The sequence below is a fragment of the Pseudonaja textilis genome, chromosome 8 (assembly GCF_049901715.1).
Source record: "Pseudonaja textilis isolate UNSWEBS1 chromosome 8, rPseTex1.2, whole genome shotgun sequence".
Taxonomy (NCBI): domain Eukaryota; kingdom Metazoa; phylum Chordata; class Lepidosauria; order Squamata; family Elapidae; genus Pseudonaja; species Pseudonaja textilis.
The window spans coordinates 607142-628757 of record NC_141997.1 but is presented as its reverse complement, the minus strand read 5'-3'; the positions used below and the strand labels follow the sequence as shown (position 1 = coordinate 628757).

The following is a 21616-nucleotide window of genomic DNA, read 5'->3' as shown; positions in this document are numbered from 1 at the left end:
CCAGTGTAGCTTGCAGAACAATGGTGTTATAAGGACCATTCTTGGGGGAACTATCCATGCTACCGCACTCTGCACCAACAGTAGCTTCTGAAAGCTCTTCAAGGGAGCTATGTAGAGCACGTTACAATAATCCAGTTGTGAGATGATTAGGGACTGAATGACCAGGGAATCCTGGCCCAGGAAAGGCTACAAGTGGCATACAACATGAAGTTGTGCAAAGGCTGTCCCAGCCACAAATGCCACCTGTTTCTTTAACAGGATTGTGAGTCCAGGAGAACCCCCCCCCCCCCACCAAGTTGTGGATTGGATCTTTCTGGGGCAGTGAAAGAAACTAAGTGCTCTGAAAAGATAAAGAAAAAAGAACACAAGTAAATTTTGGCCTAGAAAAAGATATAGCAACAAATCAAATTAAATATCTGATCAAAAAGCTGGCACGAGTCTTTAAATATTGGGGGCCACATTCCAGTATTTCCAGTATCAGTGGAAAATGCACATAATTGGGAGAGCATGGGTGTAAATACTAAGCATGCTGTCAGATCCCAAAACACAATACTGCCATTCAATGGGAAAAGGGGGGAGTTTTGGATTCGAATCACTAGTATTGCCTGCGACAAATGGTATTTTTATAACTGATATTCTGGCACTGGAGCGGCCTGAGATTGCCCATCTCTTAGGGAAATGGATCACAGGGAAGGCCATGTGGTTTATTTCACACTAATAGTCAGCAGAATGGGGGGGCATAGGAATGTATGCTCCCAGAGTGACTGGGAAACAACATCTTCACACCTGGGGAGTGGCTGAATTAACATTCTGGCTAAAGGGATGGGTCTCTGCTGCTTTCACTATACTGGTCTTGTCTAAGGGTAGTCAGATGTTGCTTTGAATTAGATGCTATAACTTCTGCTTAATAAAACGTTCCTTTTGAAATCCTTCGTTTTGAGAGTTTTCACTTTCTTAAGTAAGAAGAAGAGGCAGTCCTTACAGAAAGCAATGTCTGCAAAACAGTCAACCCGGAGAAGCAATTTTTGCTCTACCAAGGGGACACTGCAAACCATGTCCAAACAAAACAGAAGGCAAATACTGGAGGGAGATGTCCACCATCACCCAACTGGATGCCTGCTTCCTGCACCCCATTGGAGAGGATGAGGTGACTCTGGAGAACTCCAAAAAGCCCTGCTGGTCAATTGGCATTGGAAAGAAAGACAGCTGGGATGGGAGAACCAGATGAGTCACCCTCACCCAAGGTAACCAAAAATCAGGGTGGAAATTGGAGCTAGAAGCCGTCTCTGATCAGGAGGAATTAACTGAAGCACCACTGAGAGAAGATCAGCTGTAAAGACATGTAACCCAGTTCGTGATGGAGATTTTGGAAAATCTCCAGAACCGAGGGGAGCCAAAATGGCTGCAAAGGGGTGCTGAAATGGCAGCAACCACAGATGATGCCAGGGGGGCCACCCCCTCTGGAACCCACCAATCAAGTGGATGGTGCAGCAGCAACGGCTGGGTGCCCAGCAAACCCTCCCCCAGGCAGCGCACACACTGGGGCCCATTTTTGATCAACCCCGAGTCCTGCAACTGGAAAAAAAACCTCCCCCGCAGGGGGGTGAAATTTGATGGAGATCCACAACAATTGGGATTCTTTGTGGCACATGTGTGCCTGTACATGCAGGAGTTTAGACGCGATTTCCAGACCCAAGGATCCCGAGTCCAAGTTGTTATCCTAGTCCTGGAGGGAGCCGCTGACAGATGGTAACCCTGCATAATGCTGATGCACCAGAACTGCAGAACTTCGGCTATTTCATGATGGCCATGCAATGGTGATTCGAAGACCCCCTAGCAGATCGCAAAGCATGCAACTGCATTAAAGACATGAATCAGATATGATGATCAGTGGCAGAGTATACTGAAGAATTCCGAGACCTCACATGTCATGTGAACTGGCCAGAGAATATTCTGGTAAGCTGTTTCAAGGATGGGCTGAGTGATGACCTCTACAATGCCTGCATGGTCAGAAGGGCACCGAACCAATTCCTTGAGTGGTATCTCACCACTGAAGAAGCTGAGATCGATATGGCCAGAAACCAGTACCAAGCGGAATGAGCATGGAAGAAATCCCTACCCCAATGGAAGCAAGAGCCTTTCAAGCCACAAACCACTTTTCCCCCGAAACCCTCAGCCTGCTTCAACTGTAGGAAAGAGAGGCACTGAGCTGCAGAATATAATTCTCAACCCCCCGTCCGGAAACCAGAATGTCCATTGGGGGCGAAACCTGCAAAAACTGGCCTACGTGGGAGGGAGACCACCTGAGGAGAAGGGAGACTGTAGAGGCCCCATCCCCTCCCCTTTTGGGGGAAGAATTTTCAGCACCTTAGCAGGAGGAACCAAACTCATTCAGGAGTGATCCAGAGGATGAACCACTGGTAAGCAAACCAATTGAACTGCTTACCCTCCCCTTAAGACTGTTTATCCCCAACCAGGACAGGGAAATAAAAATCCCCACTTTATTGGACTCAGGGTGCACCCGCTGGTAGGAAAATTGAGAATTAATGTAAGAAAGCTGAAAAACACTGCTTTTTGCCAACTAGATGGGTCAGTAGCAGGGGGAGACCCAGCTTCTTTTGCCACTAAGCCTCTAAAAATAGGCATCAGGAGCCATGAAGAAAGGCTTACATTCATAGCAGCACCTGCAATGGAATGGCCATTAGTATTGCATGGTTGAAAAAATGGAACCCCAAAATTAATTGGAAGCAAAGCACCATAAAATTTCAAATGCACATGACTTTTGTCAAGAATCCAAATAAAGAAAGTGAGGGGGTGGAGCACTGAGAGACAGCAATGCCTGGTTACACCTTACCAACTCAGGGCATATCCAAAGAATACAAAGACTTGGCAGAGGTTTTTAGTGAAAAAGCCTCTGACGAGCTCTCCCCCCACCACTCCACTGACTGTGCAACAAAAATCCTACCTAATGCAAAACTCCCTAAACCCAAGATGTATGCCATGTCCCCAACGGAGTTGGAAGAACAGAGAGCATTTATTGAGAAAAACCTAGCAAGGGGTTTCCATTGAGCCAGCCCGACCAAAAATCGCAGCCCCAGTGTTATTTAGAGGGGGAAAAAGATGGCTCAAAATGTCTTTGCAATGATTTTAGGAACATTGCACAATCAGTGTGCAAAACATGTATTCACTTTCCCTTATAAAAGACATTCTAGCACAACCTCCCTAAAGGGAAATTTTTTTCAAATCTGGACTTAAGCGAGGCTTACTACCGAATCAGAATTAAGGAGGGGAACAAGTGGAAAATGACATTTAACATCCCCCTTGGGTGCTACCAATTTGGACTACAAGGCCCCCTTGCAGTGTTTATGCAATTAATAAATGAAGTGCTACATGATCATTTGTAAAAGGGAGTCCTGGTCTACCTTAATGACATTTTAATACTGTATATACCGAGACCAAAGCAGAACATGTAAAACTAGTCTGGGCTGTTTTAAACAAACTCTGCTCCACCAAACTTTTTGCTAAACTCTCTAAATGTGAAGGCCACCAAGAAAAAATTGATTATTTGGGTTACCACATTTCACACCAGGATGTGGAAATGGACCCTCAAAAAGTGCAGGCTGGGAAACAACCCATATGCATAAACAATTACGAAGCTTCCTGGGATTCACCAATTTTTACCACCAGTTTATCCCTGCTTTACTCAGGTTGCCCTCCCCATTACCAACCTCCTAAAAACAAAGGGGAGGGCAACCCAAAACCGAAACAGCCTTTGAACTGGACAATGGAATGCCAAGCTGCATTTGAAAAACTTAAAACTCCTCTCTCAGTGGATCAATTCTAAAGCACCCAGATTAAGAGAAACAAATCATCATATAAGCAGATGCCAGTGATGTGGCAGTAGGGATGGTCCTGCTTCAAAAGAATGAGCAGGACCAGCTACAACCATGTGCTTATACATCCAAAAAGTTGAATGAGACTGAGCAAAGTGGGCCATTTGGGAGAAAGAAGCTTATGCAGTTCAATGGGTGTTTTTAACCTGGAGGCAATTCCTAGAGGGAAGTAAAATCCTTTTCAACGTCTGAACTGATCACAAAATTCTAGAAGCCCTCAGGACTCCAAGGAAGCTCTCCTCAAAACAAGTACAATGGGCTCAGTACTTTAACGATTTTATTTTACTCTCAAATATTTCCCTGGGGGAATTTTTTTTTTTTTTTTGGCAGATGCACTATCCAGAAAATCGCAATACAATAGTGCGAAACCAAATGTAATCAACCCCATAGTACAAAACAATCAACTAAAGTAATTACCAGATCCCAGGCAAATCAGGAAACGTTGATGGACAACAACACCACTCAAACTTTCAAACAAGCATTGGCCACCGAGGAATAGTTTTTAAGCCACAAACTCAATTAAATTAATTAAAGATGATTTGGCTTGGGTGGGAGGGAAGTTGTATGTTCCAGCCAGCCAAAGACTGTGATTAATGGCAAGGTGCCATGACTCCAAATTAGCTGGACACTTTGGATTTGGGAAAACCTTTTATTTTATTTTTATTTTTTTTATTTTATTTGGTTTGTCAATTGCTTACAAGATAATAGGTATAAGTAAAAACATAGTTATGAATACATGGACACATATAAGAAAAATAAAAGAAACAATAGGACAGGGACAGTAGGCACGTTGGTGCACTTATGCACGCCGCCTAAAGACCTCTTAGGAAACGGGTGAGGTCAATAGTAGAAAGTCTAAGGTTAAAGTTTTTGGGAAGAAACCACAGAGTCAGGTAGAGTAGTCCAAACATTGACCACTCTGTTGCTGAAGTCGTATTTCCTGCAAGTTTGATGCGATTAACCTTGAATTTGTATCTATTGTTTGCTCTTGTATTGTTATGGTTGAAGCTGAAGTATTCATTGACAGGCAGGACATTGGAATGTATGATTTTATATACTATATTTAGATCGGACCGAAGGCAGCATAGTTCTAGATTTTCTAGCTCTAGAATTTCAAAGTCTGGTGGCTTAAGGTATTCTGCAACGAGTAGAGGAGTGGAGAACTCTTCTTGTGAAATATTTCTGGACTTTCTCAACTGTGTTAATATCAGATACGTAATGTGGGTTCCAGACCGATGAGCTGTATTCGAGTATTGGTCTAGCAAATGTTTTGTAAGCTCTAGTTATGAGTGTAATATTACCAGAGAAAAAGCTGTGTAAGATTAGGTTAACAACTCTTAATGCCTTTTTGGCTATGTAGTTACAGTGGGCTCTAGCACTTAGATCATTAGATATGAGTACTCCAAGGTCCTTGACAGAGTTTGGATCATCAACAAGGTCTTGACTATTCAGCTTGTACTTTATTTTCTGATTATTATTTTTTGCCAATATGTAGGACAGAGCATTTATTTGTTGAGATTTGAAGTTGTGGTGTTGAATAGCTTTACATTGTCAGTGAAGAGAACGCAGTTGCTCTTAACATGATCACAGAGGTCATTTATGTAGAGTATGAAGAGAGTTGGTCCTACAACACTGCCTTGGGGGACACCACTGTTGACAGGTACAGAATTTGATAGGATGCTCCCAATTTTGACCATTTGTTGTCTGTTTGAGAGGAATGCTTCTATCCAGTTATGCAGGTGTCCAGAGATACCGTAAGATTTCAGTTTTAGGAGTAGTTTGTCGTGTACCACTGAATCAAAGGCTTTACAGAAGTCCATGTAGATTGCGTCTATTGCTTTGCCCTGATCGAGTTGTGTAGTCTATGTTTTTCCAGTGTAAGAGTTGCAGATTGCAGGATAGTTTTCTTCTGAAACCAAATTGTTTCTTAGAGAGTAGGTTGTTTGTCTCTAAGTGGAGGAAAATGGATTGGTTAATAATTGATTCCATGATTTTACAGGTGACGCAGCAAAAAGAGATTGGTCTGTAATTTTCAACTAGGCTGGGGTCTCCCTTTTTGAAGATGGGGATGAAAGTGGCTTGTGACCATAGTTTTGGCAAGGACCTGGTCCTGAAAGATTTTTCAAAGATTCTGCTTAGAGATTCGGCTATGGCAGCGGGTAGCTTTTTTAAGAAGTAGGTACATATTCCGTCTGGTCCAATAGATAGAGATGGTTTTAGATTGCATAGTGCTTTTTCAACATTGTCTACTGTAAAATCGATATGTATTAGATCATTGTAGTTGTCTGTGGTTCACTGCTGTTTAAAAATACTGAGCCAAAGAATGTGTTAAAGAGATTGGCTTTAATAGTGTCGTCGTTGCAGTCTTTACCATTCGATCCTTTCAGGGATGGGATGGACCTTGAGTCTTTTAGTTTGTTGTTTACAAATTGTAGAAAGTGCGGGTGGAATTGGTGCGTAGAAGGTTTTTCTCTTGTTTAATGTGATAACTGGTGCATTCAGTCTTTATCTGGTGGCATAAATTTTTGTATCGGCTTTTGATGTTGGCAGCGTGAACTGATTTGTTTTTCCACCAAAGTGATTTCTTTTTGTATTGAAGCTTCCTTTTTATTATGGGTAATCTGTCTTTTTTTCTGGTTTTGGGAGTTGTTATTGGTACATATAGTTTGATAACTCTTGACTTCAAGTAAAAATATGCTGTAATGGTCTTCAACAGTATTGCATCCAGTGAATAGAAATTGCCAATCAAGGGATGAGAGATCGTTGTCTATAAGATCATAGTTTTGAAGTTATAATTGGGGATCACATCATTGTGTTGATTTTTGTGTGGACATATGTTGAGACAAAAGTCAATCATGCTGTAGTCACTGTTGGAAAAGGGTTCTTTAATTTGTATTCTGTAAATTGAATTCAAACTATTGCAGAAGATGAGATCAAGGCAGTTGTTAAGTCTCATATTGTTGGTTACTAGTTGTTCCAGTCCCAGATTTGTTACAGCATTGTAGAAGGTTGCATGTATGGGTTCAGTTTTACATTTATTTAGGGTCCAGTTAATGTAAGGTAGATTGAAGTCACCAAGAAAGATAAAGGTGTGTGGGCAGGATGTTGCCAATGTTAGTAGTGAATTTAGCTTGTTTACATGTTCGATGTCATAATCAGGGGCTCTGTAACATAGTAAGAATCGAAATGTGGTATTTAAGGACAGTTCACAGACGATAGTCTCAGGGAGAGCAAGCTCCTGGGTAACTTGGATGTTTTTTAGATGTAAGGACTTTTTATAGAAGATAGCAACACCACCTCCTCTACGGATTTCACGATGTGATCGGTAAACATGATAGTTTCTTACTGTGGTAATGGAGTCAGGGAGAGATGCGTTGAGCCATGTTTCACAGACAAATATGATGTTGAATTTAGCCATATTTAGTAAGAGGAGAAATTCAGGTATTAACTTAATTAATAAATTTAACTTAATCAAAAGATAATTTTGGTGGCCATCAGTCAAAAAGAACATAGAGCTAGCTGTCCCATCTGTGCAGCTGCAAAAAGACATCGGGAAAATCCCAGGACAGAAGGTAACTGGAGAGAGATTTCTATGGATTTTATTGTAGAACTGCCAGAACGTGGAGGAAATACTGTTATTTGGGTCTTGACAGACTTGTTTTCAAAACAGGCACACTTTATACCTTGCCAAATGATCCCAACTGCCAAGATCTAGCCAAATTATTCCTATTTTTAATTTTTATTTAAAAACAAACAAATCCATCTTTCAGTTATACAGTGTGTCGACTGGGTACATATATCTTGTGCGATTATTGATATTTGTATAATTTCTTACTGAGTTTACATTCATATTGCAATCTATTCATTATTATATATCATTGTAACAATATTATTTAATTTCTTACTTTATTTTCCAACCATTTATAAAATAATTCCCAAATCATATTTTTCCATTTCTTCTTGTTCTCTAATTGCCAATTTTAACCTACTCATTTCTGCACATTCCAGTATTTTTTTAATCACCTCCTCCTCCATTGGAAACTTTTCATTTTTCCAATTTTGAGCAAATACAATTCTAGCTACTGTTAGTATATGTATAATAAAATATGTTATTTCTTTACTATAGTTCTCAGGTAGAATCCCCAATAAAAATATATCGGGCTTTAAATCTATGTGTTGTTTTGTCATCTTTTCCAATATCTTTTAGCTTCTGTGTATGTCCCCCACATATGGTAATATGATCCAGGTTTCTGGTGACATTTCCAGTGTTTTGCTGATTTGTCCTTAAACATCTTTGCCAGTCTTGCCGGGGCAAAATGCCATCTATAAAACATCTTATACAAATTTTCTTTAAAAGCTATTGACAATGTTAATTTATAGTTTCTATCCCACAGTGTCTGCCATTTATCCAAGTCTATCCCATAACCAAAATCTCCTCCCAAGCTATCATCGTCTCCTTGACATGTTCTTCTTCTAGTTTCACTCCGAGTAAATAACCATACATTTTTTTAATCATCTTTTCTTCCATTCCTGTTAAAAATTTATCTAATTCAGTCAATTCATTATAAAATCCAACTGCTTTAACATCTTTTTCATATCTAGAATGTATTTGCATATATGAGTACCAATTCATATCAATCCCTTGTTCATTCAATTCTTACTTTGTTTTGAGTTCACCCCTTTCATTTAAAACATTATTATATCTAACAATATATCCCATTTTAAAAACATTTGGATATATAAATTGTTGATAACCAGACTGGTATTTTTATATAATGTTGTTCCCTTGTTTTCTCCCATATTGACAATAAAGCATCTTTTACATAACGTATTTGAAAGTAACCATGTATCTTCCTTTTCTTATGCCATAAAAAAGCATGCCAACCCACTTGTAAATTATGCCCCTCCAATGTTAAAAGCCTAGTGTTTCTTAATACAATCCATTCTTTTATCCACAACAATACCGTGGCCTGATAATATAATTCCCAACTGGATAGCCCAAAACCTCCTCTCATTCCTGCATCCTGTAGCAGTTTTAATTTAATTTTTGCTTTCTTCCCTTGCAATATATAGTATTGTGACTGGGAGGTTTGAGCCTGCTGTACGCTTTGAGTCTGATGTGTCAGAAGACACAGGTTCAAGTGATGAGGAGGGTTTGGCATTGGAATTTGAGCCTGCTTTAATGGGAGATGCAGACGTGAGCCAGGAGGATGAGGAAGTGTCAGAATCATCATCCTCTCCAGAACCTTCCACATCAATTATGCCTCAGGTGTCAGCAGCTGATCCACAGAACATACCAGAGTCCTTGAGTGATGACGAATGTTGGGCTGATGCAAGGACTAGACGTAGGCTGAGACGTCAAGCAGAAATTGAAAGGAAACGTCAAATCAGAGACTAATTAGAGAGACTGACACGCCCCTTCAAGGAATATAAGGAGGCGTGTTAGCTAGAGATCCTTGTTTGGGTCAAACTTCGTTAATTACGTTCGCAGTTTGGAAGAAGCCTTCTGTTTGCCTTTCGGATTTGATTTATCGTGCTGCTCGTTATCTGGATTTGTATACAGTTTCTGGGAAAGCTGCCAACGACGACTACAGAGGAAAGTTAACTCTGTTGTTCCTGATATTGTCTGTTCGTGCTTTTTCCTTTGGACATTTAGACTCTCACCTTGTGGCCACAGGTGAGACAGAACATTTCAATATTATTTTATTTAAACCATCAAAGTATTTCCCTCCAATTTTATATTCTTCTACCTTTTCTAGCAATTTAGGTCCTTTTTCTAATGCTTCTTCTAGTATAAAATGCCTGCAATTTGTACTCCTCCTTTTTTATCTCCATACCCTTTATTTCCTTATTTTCTCTAACATTTCTATTTAGCACTTCTAAGGTCAGTACAAATAACAGTGGTGACAAAGGGCATCTTTGTCTAGTTCCTTTTTTAATATTAACATTTCCACTCAAATCACCATTTTTGCTGTTTGTTTATAATATATTGCCTTAATTATTTTGACAAACCTTTCCCCCAAACCCATTTCTTCTAATTGTACCAACATAAATTGCCAGTTCACATTATCAAACGCTTTTTGTGCATCTAAGAACACCAACATTATTTGCTTCTCTGGATGTGCTTCGTAGTATTCCAGTGTATTCAGTATTGTCCTCATATTGTCTTTTATTTGTCTCTTAGGCAAGAAGCCATTTTGGTCCACATGTATAAAATGATTTAGATATCTTTTTAGTCTTTCTGCCATTATTGAAGCACATATTTTATAATTCACATTCAACAAGGATATCAGTCTATAGTTTTTTATCTGTTGTAAGTCAGAGTCTTATTTTGTATAAGAGTAATGTAAGCCTCCATCCATGAGTTAGGTACTTTGGCCTTTTATCAACACTTCATTTAAAACTTCTAACAATGTATTGCAAAGAGAGTCCTGTAGTGTTTTATATAGTTCTGCTGGTAGCCCATCCAGGCCAGGAGCTTTCCCATTGTTTTGTCTATTTATTGCTTCTATTAGTTCCATCATTATTACTTTTTCTTCTAGCATTATCTTAATTTCTTCTGATATTTTAGATAGTTCTGCTTCTTTCAAATATTGTTTAACCTTTTCTTCTGTAATTATCTCTCAATCATATAGTTTCTCATAGTACTTTTGTGCTATTTCTTTCTTTTCTTCATTTCTATAGCAGGCAATTCCATTATCATCTATTAATTGTGTTATCCTTTTCTGTTCTTTTTCCTTTTTTAGTCTGTATGCTAACCATCTTCCTGGTTTATTTGCATTTTCAAAAAAATGCGTAGATCTTTTAATTTTTTGTGCCAGTTCTTCTTTCTCTATTAATTCCAATTTATGCTTAACTACATTCATTTGATCTTTTATATTATTTTGCTGTGAGTATTTCTATAGTTCTTTCTCTAGTTTCTTATAGTCCTCCTCAAGTATCTTTTGATCTTGTCTCTTTCTTTTGTTTCTTCTTCTTGTATAGGAGAGGAAATAAGTCTGATATAGGCCTTTATTGTATCCCATACATTTTGTAATGAGGTTTAGTCTTTTTTGTTTACTTTGAAGAAAAAAGCCAGCTCTCTTTCTGTATCTTTAATACATTCCTTTTCCTTCAAAATTAAATTGTACAAAGTCCATCTTATCCTTTTCTTTTGTCCCTTCCATTTGACCCTTATCAGATTGTGATCTGCCCAAGTGCTTGTTTCAATATTTATTTCTTGTACATTTGAGATTAGTTCTGTTGACATGCAAATCCTATCAATTCTTCACCATGACAAATGTCTATTTGAGTAAAATGTATATAGTTTACTCTTAGTGTTCATTTCTCGCCATATGTCCCGAATACCTAATTCTTCTGCCATCCTAAAAAAAAAGATTTTGGCAATATTTTTCTATTTTTTTATTTATCTTCTGTGTATAGTCCACTTCTGTATCCACTATTGCATTGAAGTCATCTAAGATGAATATATTATCGTATTCCAGTTCTGTTATCTTCTTGTTTGTTATAGAAATCCTCTTGTTTCTCATTTGGTGCTTATATTGCTACTAAAAGTATCTTTTTATTATTCTCCATTATCTCCACCATCAACATCCTCCCACCTTCATCCGTAAAAATTGATTTAGCTTTTATTGTATTTTTAATATATAAAACTTTTGCTTTGCTCTGCCAATGATGAGTATAGATTGCCAATTTAGGATAGTCCAAAACATGGATATGTTGTTTTTTAATATGTACCTAATGTAAACAAACTATATCTAATTTTAATTTTTCTAATTTATTAAAAGTCCTTTTTCTTTTGATAGCCACATTCAATCCATTTATATTTATTGACATTAATTTCTTCTCTTCTTCCATCATTTATACTTTATAAGTAGGGTTTATTGCTGTTGTCATTCTTTTGCTCTCTTGCTTCTTTTGGTTCTGCTCTTCCTTCTATTGCTCCTTCCTCTTGTGGCCTTTCCTCTCTCTTTTCTTGTCTCTTTCTTATGCCATTTCCTCCCAATATTTAATTATTTCCCCTTCTCTCATTCTCTCTTCTTCTTTTTCTCTGAAATATTCATCATAAAATTGCTCTGCTTTTTCTATTGAATCCAGTTTGTGTCTTTGTTCTTGCCAATTAACCATCAGACCTTCTAGTATTAGCCATCTGTAACTCACTCCTTTCTTAATTAGGATCTTTGTCAAGAACTGATATTCCTTTCTCAGGTCTCTCACTCTTCTTAGAATTTGTTTTAGGACTGTAATCACTTTCCTTTTAGATTTCAAAGAGTCATCCCTTGCTCTCTGCAATATTTCTGTTTTTATTGCCTTCTTGGTAAATCTCACATGCACTTCTCCCGGTAATTTGTTTCTCATTGCTTATCTGGTGTATACTCTGAATATTTCATCGATTCCATCCATCATTTTTTCTTTAGGCACCTTCAAAGCTTCTGCTAACATTTCTGTCATTATCTCTGCAAGGTTTTCTCCTTTTTCTTCCTCCACATTTTGAAATCTTAGGTAAAAATCTGCTTGATCCAACAAGATCATTGTCTTCCCCTTATCTTGTTCTGCTATTGTCAACCTGTAGTCTATTTCTCCTACTCTTTTCTCTGTCTGGTCTGCCCTTTCTTCTATTTTTTGCATCCTTTCTTCATTTTTCATCATCATCTGTTGTATATTCTCTACTTTTTCTTTCACTTTTCCCATTTTGTCTTTTACTTTCTTCCCTTGATCTTGTATGGCTTTAACTCTTGCATTGAAACTTCCTTTTCCTGCTGTAACATAGTCTTTATTGATCGCTGACCCGCTGGACTTAAGGAAGAGGAAGTTGGAATCAAAGATGCCATTGTAACTTCTTTGTCATTTCAAAATAATTATAATCCCAAAACAGAGAATATATGCCAACTAATCCAGGCCCAACCTTCTTCAGGTTCTTCTCTACCTCAATCCAATTTTATAAATGCAATAACCTCAGTGTCAGTAAAAGAAAAATTAAAAATACAAAAGGGGAGGAATCAAAAATACAAAAATACACAGGGAGACCATACAAAAATAAAAGAAACAGAAAAAAGTAATCCAATAGTAATAATTCAGTAGTCCAGTAATAGGAAAAATAAAGGTAGCAAAAAAAAACAGGTTATAAAAATTAGGACAAAGAAAAAGGAAGAAAGAAATCCCCAAAAATAGAGCAAAAAAGTGAGAATAAAAATAAAATAACCAGCAGTAACTTTATCCAAGCATTTCTTATCCACTATTAAATTCTCTTAAAAAGAGTTCACAAAGTAGATCTAAACCACCAACTAGTATCCAGAAAGGAGAAAAAAAAACCAAGCTAAAACACCAAAACAAGATATAATCCAAAAGAGAAAAAAATCTTTCCTGTTCTATTCCAGCTGCTTAGATTGTTTTCCAAGAGATGCACCTGTTTAAATAAAAATTCAGTGCTCAGTTCCCTTTCTCTTGAGTCTAAACAGCCTTTAGTCAAAACAACTTTTCATCTTCCCTTTTCACAGATTCAATCCTTTAATCTTTCCAATTTTCTCTGTAGCCTTCAGAGCGATGTTCCTCTGCTTTCTCTTTGCCTCTTCACTATATTATTTCATAGAGTTTCACTTTTATATTTTAAAAATAAATTTGACAGGTTAAAAGAAAAAGAAAAAAAGGAAAAAATATTCCAATATTCAAATTAGTCTCTATCAATTAGTTCCAGAAAAGTCCAGTCCAATTTAAATATTATGTATTTGTTAAAATCACAATTAATTAATTCTGGTTCCAATTCACAGAGTTTTGTTCATCAACAAGGTCTTGACTATTCGGCCTGTATTTTATTTTCTGATTTTTTTTGCCAATATGTAAGGCAGAGCATTTATTTGTTGAGATTTGAAGTTGCCATTTGTTTGATCATTCTGATACATAGTCGAGGTCTTTTTGAAGGGTAGCAGTATTGTCTGTGATGTTGAATAGCTTTACATCATCAGCAAAGAGAATGCAGTTGCTCTTAATATGATCACAAAGGTCATTTATGTAGAGTATGAAGAGAGTTGGTCCTACAACATTACCTTGCGGGACACCACTGTTGACAGGTACAGAATTTGATAGGACGTTCCCAATTTTGACCATTTGTTGTCTGTTTGAGAGGAATGCTTCTATCCAGTTATGCAGGTGTCCAGAGATACCGTAAGATTTTAATTTTAGGAGTAGTTTGTCGTGTACCATCAAATCAAAGGCTTTACAGAAGTCCATGTAGATTGCGTCTACTGCTTTGCCCTGATCGAGTTGTGTAGTCCATACGTTTTTGCAGTGTAACAGTTGCAGATTACAGGAGGTTTTTTCTGAAACCAAATTGTTTGTTAGAGAGTAGGTTGTTTGTCTCTAAGTGGAGGATAATGGATTGGTTCATAATTGATTCCATGACACAGCATAAAGAGATAGGTCTGTAATTTTCAATTAGGCTGGGGTCTCCCTTTTTGAAGATGGGGATGACTGTGGCTTGTGACCATAGTTTTGGCAAGGACCTGGTCCTGAAAGATTTTTCAAAGATTATGCTTAGAGGTTCGGCCATGGCAATGGATAGCTTTTTTAAGAAGTAGGCACATATTCCATCTGGTCCAATAGATAGGGATGGTTTTAGATTGCGTAGTGCTTTTTCAACATTGTCTTCTGTAAAATCGATATGTATTAGATCATTGTAGTTGTCTGTGGCTCGACTAGGAAATACTGGGCATGATTCATTGCTGTTTACAAATACTGAGCCAAAGAATGCGTTAAAGAGGTCGGGTTTAATCATGTCGTCATTGCAGTCTTTACTATTAGGTCCTTTCAGGGGTGGCATGGACCTTCAGTCTTTTAGTTTGTTGTTTACAAAATTGTAAAAAGTGCGGGTGGAATTGGTGCGTAGAAGGTTTTCCTCTTGTTTAATGTGATAATTGGTGCATTCAGTCTTTATCTGGTGGCATAAATATTTGTATCAGCTTTTGAAGTTGGCAACATGACCAAATTTGTTTTTCCACCCAAGTGATCTCTTTTTGGATAGAAGCTTCCTTTTTGTTATGGGTAATCTGTTTTTTTCTGGTTTGGGGAGTTGTTATTGGTACATATAGTTTGATGACTCTTTTGACTTCAAGTAAAAATATGTTGTAATGGTCTTCAACAGTACTGCATCCAATAGAAATTGCCAATCAAGGGATGAGAGATTGTCTATAAGATCATAGTTGCCTTTTTTGAAGTTATAATTGGGGATAACATCGTTATGTTGATTTTTGTGTGGACGTATGTTGAGACAAAAGTCAATCATGCTGTGGTCACTGTTGGATTCAATTCCATAAATTGAATTCAAATAATTGCAGAAGATGAGATCGAGGCAGTTGTTAAGTCTTGTATTGTTGGGTTACTAGTTGTTCCATTCCCAGACTTGTTACAGCATTGTAGAAGGTTGCATGTATGGGTTCAGTTTTACATTCGTTTAAGGTTCAGTTAATGTGAGGTAGATTGAAGTCAAGAAAGATAAAAGTGTGTGGGCAGGATGTTGCCCATGTTAGTAGTGAATTTAGCTTGTTTACATGTTCAATGTTATAATCAGGGGTTCTGTAACATGGTAAGAATTGAAATGTGATATTTAAGGACAGTTCACAGACGATGGTCTCAGGGAGAGCAAGCTCCTGGGTAACTTGGATGTTTTTTAGATGTAAGGACTTTTTATAGAAGATAGCAACACCACCTCCTCTATGGATTTCACGATCTGATCAGTAAACATGATAGTCTCTTACTGTGGTAATGGAGTCAGGGAGAGATGCGTTGAGCCATGTTTCACAGACAAATATGATGTCGAATTTAGCCATATTTAGTAAGAGGAGAAATTCAGGTATTTTATTTACAAGGCTTCTTGCATTGAGTAGCTTGCATTTAAGACCAGTTGTGGTTGGAATTGAGGTAGTTAGGAGCGTGCATGCCTAGTTTTGAGTGATGGTGGGTTGGATGAGGTAGGGTTGGATGTGGAGTTGTGGGCTGTGTGACTTACTTTTGATACAATCAGCGCAGTAGTCAATGTACAGGTCCACTCCATTGTCTAAACGTCTTTTGAGTTCATTGCGGAGTTCATGAGAGCAGATTCTTTGCAGTATAGATAAGTCTGGTGTTGAGCAAAGTTTTTTTGTGGTTGGGATTGGTTTTTGCAATGGGGTTTATTGTATGAATGAATATGTGTTTGCTGGACTCATTTTTGCATACAACTCTACAAAATTTTGGGGCCAACAAGCCATCACTATATTTGAACTCAGGGCCATCTCTGGTTATTTCAATGATATCTTCAGAAGAGATGTTTGTTGTATTTGAGTTGCTTATGATACTGCGTACTTTGGTGATGTCGCCTGATTCGTTGGTGTCTTCAAGACCAAATAAGATGGCATTTGGATGTTTCGGATCACGTTCCATGGTGTCTCTGATGAGTAAGGCCATACCATTTGTGGAATTATTTGATGGGATAGTAATTATTTGTGGTTGTGGTTTGGTGGTTATTTTTGGTTGTAGTTGTGATTGTAGTTGAGGTAGTAGTTGTGGTAGTAGTTGTTGAGTTGGGATTTGATTTTGAGCTGATAGGTAGTCGCTTATGAGTGCTGTATTTTTTTCAAGAGAAATTAAGCTTTCTTATATAATTGTTTCAAAACGTGTTGCTAAGCGTTTTTCTATTGAGTGCATGAGTGATTCTATGCTATCAACTCTGTCAGGCAGGGTACTTGGTTTATTTAGCTTAGGAAAACATGATGGACATAGACAAGGGAATGTAACTGATGCTAGTAGGAGATCAGCTACGTCTTTGTTTAAGTTTAAGCAGGCAAGATGGGCTTGATTGTCACATAGGTAGCATTCAATGTTATTTTCGCTTTAATTGATGGTTTTAAGACATCTGAAGCATATACAGGAGTCTGGGAAGTCATTGGTAGAGATATTATTTTGTTGTTGTTTGGTAGTGGAGGATTTGGAGTTTGTGGGGTTCCTGGCTGGCATGGTCAATGACAATAGCACACTAAACAATTACAATAGCTAATTAATGTGATAGGTAGACAATTACTTAATGAATGTTGGTAATTAATAAATGTTAATTGGTAAGTTAGAGAACTATCCGTCCTTTGCTCTCTGCACACCCTATTTGTTATCTACCAGTCCTAGTTCTTTCAGGTCTCACCCATTCAAAATGGCGTCCTATGGAATGGAATCTTAGGCTCTCTGCTTGGGATGATGTCCTGCCTCACTCTCTCTGCTCACTCTCGGGATTGCCGGCAAGTTCTCAGTTCTCAGAACCTTCCAAAACCTTTCGACAGTCCCAGTTGAGGTAGATTGCAGCTCCATTGGCCCCAGACCCCACATCCTGTCTCCAGCGATGCGGTTAGGCATTCACCTCGATCACCATCTTTTTGCACTTATCTATAAAATTCCTACAATCACAACCATCTAAGAAATTAGGACCTTTCATTGGAAAGGTTCATTGGACCTTTCCGCATCAGTAGGATTATCAATCATGTGACAGTAGAATTGTCTCTTCCAAAAACACTTAGACAAGTCCACCCAGTGTTTCATATTAGCTTACTCAAACAGGAAGTGATTTCAACTCTCAGACCACCTGCAACTACACCACCTACACCCATCATGGTAGAGGGTTAACAAACCTTTGAAATCAAGGAAATCCTTGACTCTAGAATCCATAGGGGGAAAACTCAATACTTAGTTGCTTGAAAACATTTACCCTCATCACAAAATGAATGGGTAGCTAAACAACACATTAGAGCCCCCATATTACTGAAACAATTCCATTCCCAATATCCTAACAAACCTTACTAACATATTATAATGAATTTCTCTTCTATTTCTTTTTTGGTTTCAGGTGAACCTCTCTTTTTTCTAAGGAAGACGGCATGTCAGATTCCAAAAAGTGATACTGCCATTCAATGGGGAGATGGGGGAGTCTTGGATTTGAATCACTAGTATTGTCTGTGACAAATGATATTTTTATTTGTTTTCTCAGAGCCACCAGGAAACAACATCTTCACACCTGGGGAGTGGTTGAATTAACATTCTGGCTAAAGGGAGGGGTCTCTGCTGCTTTCATTATACTGATCTTGCCTAAGGGTAGTCAGACGTTGCTCTGAATTGGATGCTATCACATCTGCTTAATAAAACATTCCTTTTGAAATCCTTCATTGTGAGAGTCTTCACTTTCTTAAGTGAGGAGAGGCAGTCCTTACACATGCTTAAAATGACTACAGTTGGATAGAAAAAAAGAGGCAAATAATTTATTGTAAAAAAATTCTAATTCATTTTAGTCCAGTACTAAGATGCAACGTAGTGAGGATCTGAGGAAGAACAGCATCTTGTTAATTGTTCAATCTTCAAAATGTGGATAGTATTTTAAATATTTTGAACAACACTTTAATTTGTGGTAGTAAATTCCTATTGTTTTCATTAATTATAATTTAACATATAGAATAAATTTATAGCTCATTTTAATCTTCATGATTCACTAATAACATTCCTATTATATAATCCTATGTTTTTATAAAACCACTAACAAAGTTATATAAATCCAATGTCATGTAATTACCATTCACCATCTGTTCTACGAGGGCCTCAGATGATCTATTGGCATCTTGAAGCTTCCTGTACTTTTCAGGTTTTTCTCGTTCTATGATCTGTAACATGATGAAAAAGTTGAATACTTCACATGAAACACTTTTCAAAGTTTGGCTAACAAAAACCTTGATTAGATAAATCTGGTTTTAAAAGCAATAGTGATGTCTTCTATATTTGATAAATCTGAAAAATATTGCTATATTTAAATATTCATGATATTTTCAGTCCATAAAAACTTAGATTATTCCTCATTTATCTAAATTTTCATCTTTTTGCCTGGTTAGTCAGATTCTGCAAATTAATCAAATATGAAATATTTAATGACTCCTTTAAATGTCCCTTTCATTAATCTGTTTGAAGCAGTAATTATACTTAACCTAAGCAGCAGTAATAAACTATTAATGAAACCACTGTTTCCTCCATATAGTAATAGCTTATAACTTTTATTGAGTATTAATTGCAACATGTTACTTTTTTGCATCTAATTCATACTACATCTACCTGTACTTTAACTCCATGAGTACTTCATGAATCTTTTATGAAGAACTGATGGGAGGATAGATATTGCATAGATACGAAAATCCTCTGAAACAAGGTTCTCCGCACATGTGAGTGCATATCAGTATCTCTCTCCAAATTATTAAAAACTCAGTGTTCAGAAATTGCCCCCTTCTGCTTCCAGTTACATGTATCTGATTGCTATTTTACATGCAGACAGCTAGAAGCCACTGAAAAGCAATTGCACAAATTTGGAAAGGATAATTTGGAAATCATTGCACAATTTTGTGCAATTTATAATTATCCCCTTTTTCAAAAAAGAAAAAAATGCATACCCCTGGTGCATAGTTTACAATTGATGGATGGATGAGAAATAAATTATATAGAAAATGTATTTTTAAAAAGATTGGACTTTTCTAACATATAAGATTGTTCAAAAGTATGTACACGGAAATTCACACTTTTCATAATTTCATGCTATAATTAACAGTAAATTGCACAATATTTTAAAATTCTATTTAAAAGTAAACTGGATAAACATGTTATAGTATAAAATTTTTAGGCAAAATGTACATTATTGAATAATATGAACATAATTAAAACTTATTATAGTGTCTTGAAATTTGTACTGAGAAAATACATGTATACCAGTATTTGTGCATACTCTTGCTATGAAAAAGAGGAATCCTAAGAAATATCCATGTAAATGAAAAGATACTATTAGTCATTCCTAATCCTGGAATATTATTCTGTTCATTTTTGTCAAACATCCAAATAATAACAGTTTACAGTTTACCATTCAAATATAACCAGTTATGTACAGTTGCTGCTCCAGAAAAACTGTTTTGACTCCTGTGATAACATATAAGGTTTTGGTAAGAGCCGTGGTGGCGCAATGGTTAGAATTCAGTACTGTAGGCTATTTCTGCTGATTACCAACTGCCAGCAGTTTGGTAATTTGGGTCTCACCGGCTCAAGGTTGACTCCACGTTCCATTCTTCTGAAGTGGGTAAAATAAGGACCCAGATTGCTGGAGGCAATATGCTGACTCTGTAAACCACTTAGAGAGGGCTGTAAAGCACTGTGAAGCAGCATATAAGTCTATTGCTATTGCTATTGGTTCATTAAATTTTCTTCAAGTCATACATTCTCTTCCTGCAAGGAAGCCTTCAGACTAGATATTGGTCCTTAATCCCCATCATTCATCTGTATTTGAATTTGCATAATTGCAAAAATGGCTCAACAAACAACAGTTGTAGGTTTTGGGCTTTGCATAAACCTTTACTGAAGTTCAAACAAATGCAAATAAAACATTCTTTTAGAGCTCTCATGGAATTTGCAGAGGTCCGGAAGACTGCTGCCACTGCATGTATGACCATGTCTTTTATCAAAGCCTTCTATATATTTAGTAATTCTTTTTGGGTTTTATAAAACAGAAAGACAAAATATGAAAGAACAGAATCAATTTAGATTTGGAGGAAAAAATTCTGAAGTGAATTTATGGTTGAATTATGGATAAAGAATTATTACTAGAAGTTCCTTTCTTCATATAATTTAATGTAACATGTTATATTTGTTGATATGTGTACATGTATATTCAAATACACATGGATACACAGGGGTGGGATTCAAATTTTGTAACAACCGGTTCTGTGGGCGTGGCTTAATTTGTGGGTGTGGCTTGGTGGCCATGTGACTGGGTGGGCATGGCTTGATGTCCATGTGACTGGCAAATCAAATATAAGTGGTCCTCGCTTAATGGCTGGTTGCTTAGCAAGTGTTCTAATTTATGACTGATCTCTCCAGAGCTATTTGACCTGTTTTGGGAGTTTTGACAGCCATGAACACACACACACACACACACACACACACACACACACACACACACATATCCTTCTAACCCTGCTGGAGCAGAGGGTTAGACTACTAGAAGATGACCTCCAAGATCCCTTGCAGGCTAGCCCTAGATTGCTGTGCTGCTTCAAAGAGTCTTCTGAAGCCAAGGTTTGTGTTCTTCCTTCCTCTCCTTTTTTCTCTCTCTCCCCCCACTTCCATGCATCTCATTCACTTTCTCCTCTCTCCTCTCTTTTTTTCTTTCTTTCTGTCCCTTCCTTCCACCTCCCCTTTCTTCCTTTCACTCTCCCTTTTTCTTTCTTTCCTTTTCTTTCTTTTCTTTGTTGTCTCTTCCTTCTCTCTCTCTCTCTCTCTCTCTCTCTCTTTCTTTCTTTCCCTTCTTTCTCTTTCTTTCTGTCCCTTCTTTCCATCCCCCTTTCTTCCTTTCACTTCCTTTCTCTCTCCTTTTTTCTTTTTTCCCCTTTTTTCTTTCTTTTCTTTCTTGCCTCTTCCTTCTCTCTCTCTCTCCACCTCTCTTTCCCTTTCTCCCCCTCTTTCTCTTTCTCTCTCTCTGCCCCCTTTCCCTCTCTTTCTCTCCCTCCCCTCTCTCCCCCGCTCTTTCTCTCTCCCCCTTCTCTTTCCCCCTCTCTCTTTCTTTCTCTCTTTCCTTCTCTTCTCTTTTTCCTTCCCCCCCTCTCTCTTTCTTTCTTTCTCTTTCTCTCTCTCTCTTCTTCCTCCATCCATCTCTCCTTCTAAAGCTAGGAGACCCACCTGAAACACACACA

General features: G+C 37.6%; 1 protein-coding gene across 7 annotated transcripts in view; it reads right to left on the bottom strand.

The window, feature by feature from the left end:
* The window catches only part of DMD (dystrophin), a 1342375-nt gene that overhangs the window by 1005488 nt on the left and 315271 nt on the right, over positions 1 to 21616 (bottom strand). For all 7 annotated transcript variants that reach the window (XM_087938163.1, XM_087938162.1, XM_087938165.1 and 4 more), the window contains exon 18: positions 18472 to 18559. In XM_087938163.1, the coding sequence (XP_087794289.1) occupies positions 18472 to 18559 (88 nt within the window). The remainder of the gene's footprint in view (positions 1 to 18471; positions 18560 to 21616) is intronic.